Source organism: Oreochromis niloticus, linkage group LG22 (assembly GCF_001858045.2).
Source record: "Oreochromis niloticus isolate F11D_XX linkage group LG22, O_niloticus_UMD_NMBU, whole genome shotgun sequence".
Taxonomy (NCBI): Eukaryota; Metazoa; Chordata; class Actinopteri; order Cichliformes; family Cichlidae; genus Oreochromis; species Oreochromis niloticus.
Genome location: NC_031985.2, coordinates 18,146,000 through 18,159,080, shown reverse-complemented (window position 1 = coordinate 18,159,080; position 13,081 = coordinate 18,146,000). Strand labels below are relative to the sequence as shown.

The 13,081-nt window shown below is 40.6% G+C and overlaps 1 protein-coding gene across 1 annotated transcript; it reads right to left on the bottom strand.

Moving 5' to 3' along the window:
* Positions 1-2,628: 2,628 nt before the first annotated feature.
* Positions 2,629-12,348, bottom strand: LOC100692824 (transcriptional repressor scratch 1). The gene is made up of 2 exons (XM_003452512.5): positions 11,051-12,348; positions 2,629-4,777 (listed from the first exon to the last, which is right to left on the bottom strand). The coding sequence occupies exons 1-2, from the start codon at positions 11,172-11,174 to the stop codon at positions 4,002-4,004; spliced, it is 900 nt and encodes a 299-aa protein (XP_003452560.1). The 5' UTR covers positions 11,175-12,348; the 3' UTR covers positions 2,629-4,001.
* Between the last annotated feature and the right edge of the window lie 733 nt (positions 12,349-13,081).

The window sequence follows — 13,081 nt, the reverse complement described above, 5'->3', positions numbered from 1 at the left end:
TTGTTATTCTTTTCTGTAATTTTACCAATTTGATCAGTAATTTTAAAGAATATACAACTAATAAAAAATCTGCCGTTGGTGAAATTAATTATAATTACTTCAGTTTACTAATACTTCAAGATGACATATACTCATTAAAAATTATACAATTTTTAAAACTTTTTGGGGGGTAAAAACTTCTATAATTACATAACAATGGACAATCATATCTATATAAATTACAGAAACTTCTCTACTCTGTTTAAAATGTTTAAATATTTGTATTTACAGCATAAAAAATTGGATATTTCTGAAATTAGATTCAATTTTGTCTTTTTGTAAGGAAAAAAAAAAATTTTGTATTAAAAAAAAGTAAGTAAATTAGAATAAATTTCATGTTTATTTACAGTTATGGGGCATTTAACACTGGACATGTTGATTAAGAACCATTTTTTGGGATTTTTTTATGATCTGTATCAAAACTTTGTAAAAATCTTTCACATTACTTTTTTTTTTAACAGCACACAGAACTGTTGCTCATTGGATGTTTTTCCTTTTTATGCTATTCTCTTTAAACTGGTGTGTGGGAAAGTCCCGGTAAATCAGAAGTTTGTGAAATACTCATATGATACCAAAAACAAAGTCACTTAAATTACATTTATTACCCATAGTTGTCTTGACATGCCTAAATGCACTGAGTTGTTGTCATGTGATTGGCTAATTAGATATTTGTGTTAAACAGTTGAGCAGGTGTACCTAATGAAGTTTCAGTGTTTTTTTATGTTTGATACAGCCTAATGGCATAATGACTAAAGGCTATCATAATAATCATTACCTAACATTTACACCTGTGTTGAGCGGGAAAAAAAGGAGAAAACAATCAAAATTGTTTTTAAAGTATTTTTTTATTTAGGAAGTGAAACAAAATGCCCAGTGTTGTCTTTGTGCTTTACATGGTTTCAAACCGGCCATTTGAGGTCTCCAAAAAAAACCTCAGAGGAAGAACTCAAAACAAAGCAGGAAGCTCCAAAAGAATTCATCATTCTCCCCTTCATCATTATCATCATCACTGCCAACATCATCATCATCGTCATCATCATCACTCGTTACAGTTCTGTAGAAATAATCAGACTCCAAAGTCACATCAGTGCTTATTTACAAGGCCTCTTGCTGCAAAATATTTAGGTTTTTATTTACTCTAAAAAAGGTGTGGTGTAGATGCGTTCACAAATATATTAAGAAAAATGACACAGCACATACTGAAAGTGTCATTTTTAACAGTATTTTGTGGTGTAGGACAACAGCCTGTGTTACATCAGCATTATTTGTTGTTTTGTCATTTCTATCTTTGAATCATCGTAGTAGAAAAATGAGAAAGAGGTTATTTCTACATACAAGGCATCGTCTACCTGAATCTAAACTCTTTCATTGTGCTACTATCTTTGAAAGAAAAGGTTTTAGGTTATAATTCATAAGAGGAAGTGCTTTTATATAAGAATAGATAAACTAGCTTGTGGCTATAGTAGGCTACAGTAGTTCATAGTAGAATCTAAGTGATCGGCGATGCACTCTGGTGCTGAAATATTGACCAAATGTCTCCTCTTCGTTCTCAACAAAAGTCTGAATCACATCGAGAACTGCCACATTAAATTCACAACAGCCAGAGATGATGAAAAGGAAAACAACCTGATATCAGGAAGAGCCTTTGAGTCTTCAAATGGAGTTTTGTGTTTTCATGTAAAGCCCTCGAGCAAAACTGATCTTCTGATTGGATAAAAAAAAAATACTGAGAAGAGAGCACAATAATTGTGACCAACTTATAGGAAGAAACTCTGGCTGTGTTCAAGGACTAGTGAGGATCAAAGAGAAGCCGGTTCAGCAGCACAGCTGTTGTTTCACATCTTAAACAATTCCAATATGATACCAAGGCAGAAGAGTGGCCACAGTTTTAACTGTTCAGGGTTTGCGTTTCGTCCATGTTTCAGCACCAGAGGTCTACAGCAGTACCTTCTACTCTCTACGATATTTTAGAATAATAATACGAGGCAGGCAGTGCATAAACCATGTACAAAAAGACCCATCCCGACCCGACCCAGAGCCCTCTATCTAAAGGAGTAGAACCACCTGTGTGAACCCCTGGAAGCCCCAGCAGCTGCTAATACTCATACAGACACAACTGTCTATAAGATTATAATGATGCCAATATAAAATTGTAACTAGGAGGCAACGTTTTCCACACTGCATACCAAAGCAGCTGAGTTTGAAAAACAGACTCCATGCTCACTCCAATTTGATCTTTCTGACTGGCTGTCACAGCGGCATCACAGTCCCTGTAAATTTAGAGCTCTAAACCCAACCCGCCATTATTTAACACTAACTTGGTTCACTAACTCCCTGAAATGTCATTTCTCGTAACTACATAGAATAGTGGCATTTGAAAAAAAAAAATCAAGATGTTACAAGCAGTTATGACTCACGTGTCTTCAAAAATATCATGCATTATTGCTCTATCGGATATCAACGAAATATTGCCCAAGACAGAAATTTGTTCAGTTTTGCCTGTTATCTAAGAGGTTTGGAAAAATATCCGAAAAAGATTCATAAAATTGGCATAGATTCCATTATTAGGCTATTATTTTTTTTCCTCTCTTTTTTTGCATGCATTAGTTTAAATAATTAAAGTGGCTGACAAAAGTAAAAAGATATTCATTAATTAGAAAGTGTCAAATGCTTTGGCATATTTGTAACAAAAGCAAAAAAAACAAACAAGTAAAGTGCAAATCAATACAAATGTAAATGCATATGTAAATAAATAAATAAATACATAAATACATAAATCATAAATAGACACATTTTTTTAAAAAAAGATAAAAACCTCAAAGATGAATGCTGTGCTTCTTGATCCAAATAAACTATTATACAACACTGGAAAAAGGTTTGACCTTTTGAGGAAATCCAGGACATTTTTAATGTCTCAATCCCCATCCAACACTGACAAATTAAAAAATAATAATAATATTAATAATAACATCAGATTTAGGTTATAGCAAAACTGTTAAGGAATACCCTGGTGGCTCAGTGGGAGTTTTTAGCCATCTGATCCTGAACTGGAACTCATAACGGTCCACTGTTTGCAGTTAAGTAAGCACATATCCCAACATTACTTAGAAGTAAAGAAAAGAGCTCTTTTGTCCACAGTTTTAAAAATACGTCATTTCTCACCACACAGGTGTACTGCCTGTACTACCACATTGTGACAGGTGCGTCTTTTCTTCACAGTTCATTGTGGTAATGTCAGAAGCCACGTATACAGACACTGTATACTGCAGGTGTCCGGTTGTATAAATAAATATCATTACAAGTATCTTGTTTACTTGCACAGGAGAAACACTGCGTGCTTTCCTTGTTTTGATGCTTTATCTTTGTAAGCTCAGTCCAAGGTCGGTCTCAGTAAAAGCAGGACACCACATGTATCCTTAGATTATGAAGGTCTGTTTTTAGAAACGCATAAAACTTGAAAGCTCATTGAATCTCACTGGAAGAAAACCGATGATGTGATTCATGCTTGGAGATTGGAGATGAGTTGTGCTTTAGTGTCATTTCCTCGTGGATTGGGAAAACAACAACAAAAAAAAAAACAGAATGATGAGGGTAGATATGGACATAAATAGATCTAGGTATCTTCAAAAATGATGAGCTAGATGTGCTGTGCTTTATTTATCTTCACAGATATTTCAAAAAGCCTCAACGGGAAGTAACTTATCGACGCAGGTGACAGTCTAAATTAGGCCTTGAAAACTTTTCACTCCACTCGCGGATGAGGGAAGATAAAACAAAGGAGAGATTGGAGGGTTCTTGATAGGAACGGATGCCTTCAATCTATTTTTGTCATATACCTCGTGATTCTTGCAGAGAAAACACTCCTGCCTTGTAACACTCAGATTCTGCTTTTTGGGGGAAAGAAATAAAAGTAGGGAATGAGGCCAGGAAAATTGCATGTAAATAAATTAAAACCACCCCAGTCATTCTCCCAGGGAGCTCAGAGGGGAGAACGCCCCCTTGAAGCACGCCGACTCATAGTGCTTGTTCAGGTAACTCTTGAGAGCAAACGTCTTGTTACATCGTTTGCACTTATAGTGCTTGAAGGCTGAGTGTGTCTGCATGTGAGCGCGCAGGTTAGACCGGTCAGCAAACGCTTTGCCACAGTGCGCACACCCAAACGGCTTCTCCCCCGTGTGCGAGCGCATGTGGCCCTGCAGCAGCCACGGCCGGCTGAACGCTTTGCCGCACACGTCGCACTTGTGCTTGAGGTCGTGGGTCAGGAGGTGCATAGCCATGGCTGGCATGGAGACGTACACTTTCCCACATGTGGGGCACTTCTTAGCCATCTTGCTGTCTATGCTCCTGTGCGTCTGCTTGTGCCGGCTCAGATTGGAGGACGTGGCGTAGGTTTTACCGCACTCACTGCAGGTGTGCCTCTGGGCAGCTCCCCTCAGGGTTCCCGTGGTTTTCCTTCGTGATCGTCCGTCCATGATGAAAAACGCATCCACGCTGTATCCTTCACTCACAGCTGTGTCGCCGTTGATGTATCCACCGGCTGATGACGAAACCTCGGACCGGGGACTGTCAGGCTGGTCCGAATCGCCATGGATATCACCATGGATGCCAGAATATGTGTTGTTGATGCGGCCATAGATGACTGATGAGTGGCTCGGGGAGGGTACTTTAGAGATGACTGATGAATCGCTTCCAACCACATCGTCGTACGGATTAGGACTCAAATAATCACTGACGTAACCTGAAGAGACAAAAAAGAGGTAAGTCATCGTGGCAGGAGGATTGATTGGAAATTAGAAACTGATTGGCTTGGAAATCTACACAAGTGACTGCTACAAAACTAAAAACAGTCAAAAGGGACATTTGAGTGCTGGCAAACCTGTCTCCAACAAAAACCTAAAGGGGCAGTTCACCACAAAATTAAAATTAAGTTTGTTCTGCACTTTAGTGTTGCTTATCCACACAAATGGTTTGAGTGTGAGTTTTCCAGTTTGAGACACTGACTGTAAAACTGTCTGCTTCCTCTTGGATATGATGGATTCTTGTTATCCTCAATTCCTCTTATAACATTGTACATGTATGTATTAGAGCTTTTTTGTATTATTAGGGCTATTTTGTAAGATATTTTATTTTAACGTGTTTGTTACTGTTCTCACTGTCTTGGAGCAACTATGACCACATAACTTCCTTTGGGATTAATAAAGTATTCTGATTCTGATGATGATTAATGATTCTTTCCAGAACCTGACTCATCAAAACACTAATAAACATTGGTTTGGATTACATGTAGGAACTGTTTTCCTCCTTCTACCGTTTGCATCCACCAACCAGAAGAAGAAGCCAGCTAGCATTTCTTCTTTTTTTCCAGAATGACACATCTGAGATTGGTAAAATAGTTCTCTTTTTTGAGTAACTGGATGATATTTTCTCATACAAAACTTTTTCCCAAATGTATGACTGCGTATTATGTTGCTTCAAATGTTAATCATTCTGCACCTTTTAGGTCCAAAGTGCAGAACACAAAAACGGAAGAGATTTATATTAAGTGCCAAGTTCGTCCAACTATCCACCATGTTGTTGCAATGAGTTATAAAAAGAAAGCACCTGAGTGCTAGAAATACAAGATATGGATCTAGTATCTATTATAGCACTCGTTACTGTACTACTCAAGACCCTGAGGGCTCTGTAGAACCTATAACTACTTAGAAAATTGTTTTTTTATATAATTGTATTGTACAACGGCAGGCCTCAATCACACTCGTTCATCAAAGTTCATTCATTATTAACATTTTGTCTCCAGACTACATTACATTACTGATCACACCCTGGCATCTCTGGTTTCTAAATATCAATTGTACCACAATAAGGATCACATGAACCACATTCGCCATGTGTTATGCATTCCCATTAAGCCTAGTATCCATAAAAGACCAAAAAGGTTTCCGAGTCGATTCGAAAGAAATACCTTCACATCGGTTTTTGGAGGTGATGCAAAGCAAATGAAGGGAAAGAGAAGGAGACAGTTGTGGTATTCATAGTGGCAGTAAAATGCCTCTCAGTCCTTACAAGCAAGGAGGAGACACTTTCCCCTCAGTGGGAAATCTTTATTTTTCATTGGAGGGCTCAGTGAGCACACTTGCTCCTCATCAGCTGCACCTTTTCTGACAGGTCTGAAGCTGCACACAGTCACACCTCAGGGCTGTCAAAACCTCAACTGCTGTACAAAGAGCATCTCTATTACAGCAGCTGGGTGGGGGTGAGGGGGAGGGGGGGGTCCAGTGCATTACTCAGTGGGCGCAGTGACACTGACAGTCTCCGTCTTGAGGGAAAACGGGAAGTACACTCCACCGAGACTCACAAATTCCAAAGCAACCTGCATATTTGTGCACACCCCCTGACAAATCTGGTGAATTATTTGATGCCGCGTTATGATGCCAGCTGCTTCATTATTTCTATTATTGGCACTCAACAGGCTAAACTGTAACAGACACAAGGAGAGACTGGTAGCTAATAACCCATGGCCGCAACTCCTGTGGATTTATGCCGATCAATAGCTCTCCATTTCAATTAGCACTCTGTGAGCATTAAGACACAGACAGCAGAGGAGATACTATTGCTGGTAATATAATTTCATGATGCAGTTCTGAGAAAGGCTCAGATGTTGGTCGATAATGTGATGAGAACAACAGACAGAGGGTAGAAGGGTAGAGAAAGGGGAGTCATATTAAGGTGAGGGAGAGAGGGAGGGAGGAAGAAAGAAAGAAAGAAAAACCTAGCAGTGAGAAAGTAATGCTACGTTAAATGTGGTGATGGTGGTTGGGTGGTTTGGCAGTCCTGTACACAGCGTTCATGCTAATTTAACATTTTCGAATTTAATTAAGACCAAGTAATAGAGAGAGAAAATAGAGGGAAAGCGGGGGGGGGGGGGGGGGTGAAGAGGTGTGGAGTGGAGAGAGGAAATCATGAATCATAAATATTCAATCATTGCACTCTGGAAGGAAGTACTGTGTTTGTGCGTGTGCCAATGTGTGTGTGTGTGTGTGTGCCTTGTTTTATAGAGCATGAGTAAAGTTTTGAAACATGACCAAGTGCTCAGTTTGGACCCTTATAACCAGGTATGTTGACTAAGAGCAGCTGGAGTCTTGGAGATGTTGTAGAGAGTCATAATCACTCAAACTGACAGTTTCCAGTCCTGCTACAGTCCTGGACTATAGTGGATACTCAGCAGCTGCACTGGAGGTGGTATAGCCTTGCAAGCTGCTGCAGATAAACCACCTACATCTGCTTCCCTCCGTTCTCTAACCTTGCCCTGACTCACCAGTGGCACATGCCACACCGGTGGGCACGGAGCCACTGCAAGTGGGGAAAAGTGCAATATGTGAAACTAAAGTAAATTAAGGTCCACTTCTTCAAAAGAATCTTCAAAAGAAGATTGATATCTCCATCTGTAGTAATTTATATTTGGCAGCACAGCTCTGTTCAGGGACCTCACCGCACTTCCATGTGCAAATGTGGAAAGATGGAGGTGGGGATAGCAGCAGCAAGACAGCAGCACACAGAACAGAGCAAGTGCCAGTGACAACAGATGTGATAAGAATTAAATTAGAAGGTGGGTTTCAAAGTGGCTTGCAGATGTGCCACAACTGAGGTCTAAATCATCATCGGCAAGGACCTTGAAGAAGACGTTCTCCCAAGTGTTGGCAATCAGGGAACACAGTAAATAATCAATATAGCTGATGCGCATTAGAAACACATTACATATTTTTCCAGAAGGTCAGTTTTGCCTTGGGCTTGGGATCCTTGCTGACGATGACTTGGACCTCAGAGGGTTAAATAACGACCTATGTGGGATAACCAGCTGGATGTGTAGTAGGGAGTTTTGTCATCAGTTAATGTGTGCTGGCACTGAGATCAGCTGTTTTGCCGGGACTGACTTCACAGCCTGCTAAGTTTTGTTGATGCTATAGTGCTGACCTTTATTCCACTAAAATTTACACTTTCAGTTGTTAATGATTGCTTTAAGAAGGGTTTGTGGGGTTTTTACACAGACTTCTTCTTCTGATAGGGGCCGTGGCAGAAGAAGTTTGAGAAGCACTGCTCTGATCGACGTTGCGTTAGCAAAGATGGCACCAAATTCCAAACTCTTACTGCATGAAATGCTGTCTAAGATTTAGTGAAAAATAATGATACCGTCAGATTTTCTGAAACAGCATACTAATACGTGGTCGTGACCTGCTGGATAAGCAAGACACGGAAAGCCAATTTAGAGTCTATGATGAAAAGGGTTCATCTTTCTGGGGACAAAAAGATGGTGTTCAGTAATTGTTATCTCAATGCATCGTATAACTAATTATTTCTTGGCCACCATAGAGGGTAAATTGTCCTGCTGGTGATGTAGGGAACTATATGATCTATGACTAATTAGCAGAAATCTTTGGTCCTGCGTCCAAGGAAAGAAAGTTAGGGAGGGAGACAGACTAAAAAAGAAGTCTTTTCAAGTGAGCAAAATAACCCTATCCATTATCTACATTATCTTTGACTATTCTGTGTGTACCATATCACCTCTCCTTCACCTGTACTAACAGCCAGACTGAGCCGTGCATATGTGACTGACAGGCAGAAACAAAAACAAGCTCGCTGTCTGGTTTTAGGATACTTTTTTCTCACACGGAACCTTTTTGCACAATCCCTGCCAATTAAACATGACCATTCCCTTTCATCCCTTTTCATTTAAAGCACTCTTACTGTGACTGTTGCTGTTGCTGCGCATCTCGGCATCAGTGTACTGTCTCTATTTGTTTTTTTGTCTCTCTCTGTCTGAGTATCTGTCTCGCTGTGTCAACTCCGTATTCATTTCAAAGTACTTTAGCAGCATTAGAGCTGATAGCTGTTCTAAATGCTTATTAAAGATTAAATACTCTGCCAAACTAGAGCCATCCCACTTTCATGTGTCTTTGAAATACCGAGAATTAGGAATGGAAAGAAAAAGAAATGGAGAGAGAGAAAGGCTGCAAGCTACAATTTAATTTTTGATCCAAACCAGCAGTAACTGACGCACACTTGTGTGCTTTGGACACTTGTAGGTCACCGACTGCTTCCTGTCTGTGTGTGTGTGTGTGTGTGTGTATGTGTGTGGGTAATGCTGTGCACTCAGCTGTGCAAGCTGCCTGGGAAATGTGCCGAGTTGACAGAAACAGCAATGTGTGCGTGCGTGTGTGTGTGTGTGTGTGTGTGTGTGTGTGTGTGTGTGCAACAAGCTGCATTTGCTTCAGTCAAACTGTTGTTATATTTATAACAAGGGATAGCTTCCCTAGTCTTTACATGCTTGCCACAACGCTACTGCTGCTGCCTCTGCTGCATGTTTCTGGTTTCAGATCAGTCATCAGAACGCCTGGGATCTCTTCATCTTACATTTGACCTTGGCACAATGTGAAAACCAGCAGGCTGCACTAACTCCATTACACGCTTGTCCCCGTGCAGTGACGGTGAATTTCTCTTTTAGCTCTTTAAAGCTGTAGTCATTCTTTTTTGGCCACTAGAGGGCAGAATCAAGCAGACACACAATCCAGGCAAATTATTGACCTATAAGGGTGCTATGTGTTTTTCTAGCAAAACCTGCCACTTTATTTGCTTTACATTACTGGATGCTGAACAATGACTCTCAAAACATAAATCAAAACAATAAGCTACAGGGGGGCAAAGGGGGACAAATGAAGCAAAAAACCATAGCTATTTTTCTCTGGGGATTTGTGACCCATTTACATAGCATATAGTAATTTTATTCAGTATCGTGTCTTTAATGTAAAGGGCATATTGACATAAATAAAAGCTCCTATCTCTGTTAAAGTGCATATGGCATGTTTTCTGTGGTTTTGCTTCCGAGATCATCAGACCAGAGCAAATGCATGACTTCTGAGTAGAAATGCTAGGTAAGTATTCCTTTTGTAAAAGATTTCCACACTTTTCCACTGAATATTTGACCCAAATACTGCCCTTTTCATTGACTCTGTATCGTATTTTCCCCGTGTACCCCAGATTATACAGTGCGTGGGAACCATTGGCAGCCAGTGTAGCTGGGCATGATTGCAGAAATCTTTGAAAGTGACTCACAGGTGCTGGAGAGAAGGCTGATTTGAATAATATAATTGGCAACAGAACAACGGTGTATCCCAATGTATGTGTGCTGCTGACATAATGCATTAACATAATCATTTAGCATGGTTTTCTGCAATGATCCTGCGCTCTCTGGCTCCCTGTTGCTTCCGCCACAGTCTTTGTATGCTCCTTCGGTAAAAATGTATTTTTCTGCCTAACATGTTAATGTCAGCAACTGTTCAGAGCTGGATGTGTGTGTTATAATGCTTTGTGTAAGAGTAAAGGCAGGGGGGAACGCAAAATGCTACAGGTACATTTAAAAACTATAACAGGTTGTTGAGGGAGTGCAAAGCAAACCTGAAATTCAATTAAGCATTCTCTCCTGTTTTCTTTAAATTATTTTTTATTCCAGATGTGACTTCCTTTCCTTGAGCATTAAAAACCATAAATAATACAGAGTATTTCCCCCTCATGAAGTGCCTATATAAAAAGCTCTTAACCTCCGACCTGACTGCAGTCAGATCCAATATGCATCGCACACTTTCTCCCTTATATTACCTATTTTGTATTATTATTAAACCGTCTCTTTTATTGCCCCAAGACTCGAGAGGTTCTTATCAGACTGAGAGTGTAGGTTTCCTCTCATTTGTTTCTCTACATAAGTCTATTTCATGGAACCAGAGCATTTCACCGAGTATAATTACAGTGTTGGAAATGGTATATTTTTGGGGGGCTATGACCGAAGTTTGACCCTGTAATTCCCTTCTCCTCTTCCTTCTGAAACAGTCATGACTAATGCTTTAAATCTGGGAGTGAAAACATTCTCAGAGGGATGCATGGCAGGCTTTAAATGGGCGCCTGTCTCCGCGCGCGTGTGTGTGTGCCCCGGCGTGTTTGTGTGTGTAGGTGTGTGACTAACCTTTGTCATGATGATGGAATCGCAGACTGAGCTCTTCTCTTCGGCTGTGACCATACGAGCTCTCCAGCTCGGCAGCCGAATAGTCGTCCAGCTTGACTTTCTTCACTAAGAAAGACCGAGGCATGATGGCTCCTACACTTGCACGACAAACACAGGCTTTTCTATCCCACTTCAGTCTAAACTCACAACCTATGAAACCCCGATCAGCTGATTTTTATTTTAACCGTGTAATTTTATTTATTTATTTTTAATTCATCCACTAACGCTACGCTTGCTCCCTTCCGTCAAACAGCTTGGAAAAGTGGAGACATGGCTTTTAAAGATCAAAGAAACCGAGCTCTCCTCGTGTGCTTCTGCATGTTTACCACACATAATATTAATTTATTATTATTATTTATTTTGCTGTGGTTTGTCAAATACAGGCTATGTCTGCAAGTAATAGCCGGATCTCCTGGAGAAAGCGGTCTGTTTTCATCCCGTTAACTTGCCACTGGAAGACCTGTGGAGTCCTAAAGGCTCAAAAATAAAAGAATATAAGTCAGTTTCTGTATGGCTGCTCCGTTAAAAACGTCCCTCGTGCTGTGCCGTGCTTAAATCCGTTGCTTCTAAAAGAAAGATTATGGTCTCGTTCTAATAAACCGCTGGTCTTCAGCACGCGGACAGCTCCCAACAAACACTTCCTAACGTCCAGGCTCGTGCTTTCAGCACCGGACAGCTCCTCCCGTCGCAAGACTCTATCCTCCCCCCGTCTTTTTTTTTTTGTTTTGTTTTACACAGCCAAGCCGCTACTGCCCCTTCAGCTCCAGAGGGAAAGGAGATAAACAGAAAGGCGAAACGAGCAGTTTTAAGGGGTCTGTCTGCTCAAAAGTGGCAATCCAAACACGGGTGAGTCAACGACTTGACGATTTTTGACCAAAAAACAAACAAACAAACAAATAAACAAACATTTGGGTGCCGGTCAAAGAAGCGGCAAGGAGTATGGCAGCAGAGTTGCAGCGCTTGGTTAAAGGTCGGGACAGTTTAGTCCAAGAAACCTCTCGAGACCTTCGCAGGACTTCAAACCCCAGCTCGAATATCACAGACTCAGCCAAAACGTCATCACAGTTCATTTAAAATAAGTAAATAAAAATAAAATATTGCTCAAATTTGTTTTAAAAACTGCGGCTGGAAGACCAGAACAGCTCTTCTCCGGTCGCTAACTCTTCGTTTCACTCTCTCTCCTCTCTCTCTCCTCTCTCTCTCTTTCTCTCCACTCCTCGCGCGTGCGGAGCTGCGGCTCTCTGTAGTGCACGGGATCAGCTGTTGCGGCTTTATAGGGCGCGAGAAGGAGGGGGTAGGTGAGGTTTGGGAGGGGGAAGCTAAATTTTATTCATCAGGAGAAGAAAAAGAAAAAAAAGAGCATCTTGTCTTGTTGGACCAACAGCAGCGGTGCTCTGTGATAGCCGGGGAGGGTTTTATTTCGATAGTTTCTTGTGCTTGCCCACTCTCACACTCTGATTATGACAGTGAAAGATGTTTGGTTGGATGCACGGATGGGTGGATTATTCCATAAACTGGAAATCAAAGATTGCATCTAGGTAGACAGGAAAGTGCTTAGAAATCTGATTTTTCTTTTCAATCTGTTACACTGTGTTGTTTCTATAGATAATCTTTTGCTTTTGCATGTTAAGCTCATGACGTATAAAAATGTTATGTTATAAAAAGTTCAGTAACTGTTGCTTTAAGGGGAAACCTTTTGTGCCCGCCTGATTTGTAGTCCTTCCTAGGGACCGAAAACCATCAAACCAACGGCTCAACTCCAACTTCTAATGTAGCACCGCACACAGGTCAACGCTTTTACGCTGCGATCAACCAATCAAGCTCCTCTTATGCAAATCAGCACTCCTCTTGACCAATCAGAACCTAGGCGCATAAATCCATAGTCAGCATTAGCCAATGAGTTTGGTTAATGCAGCTGAGGTGAAGGTGTTTTTACTGAATGGTCTTTCAGAGAGACAGAGAAATAGACGGACCTTTTTTTTTAAATACCAT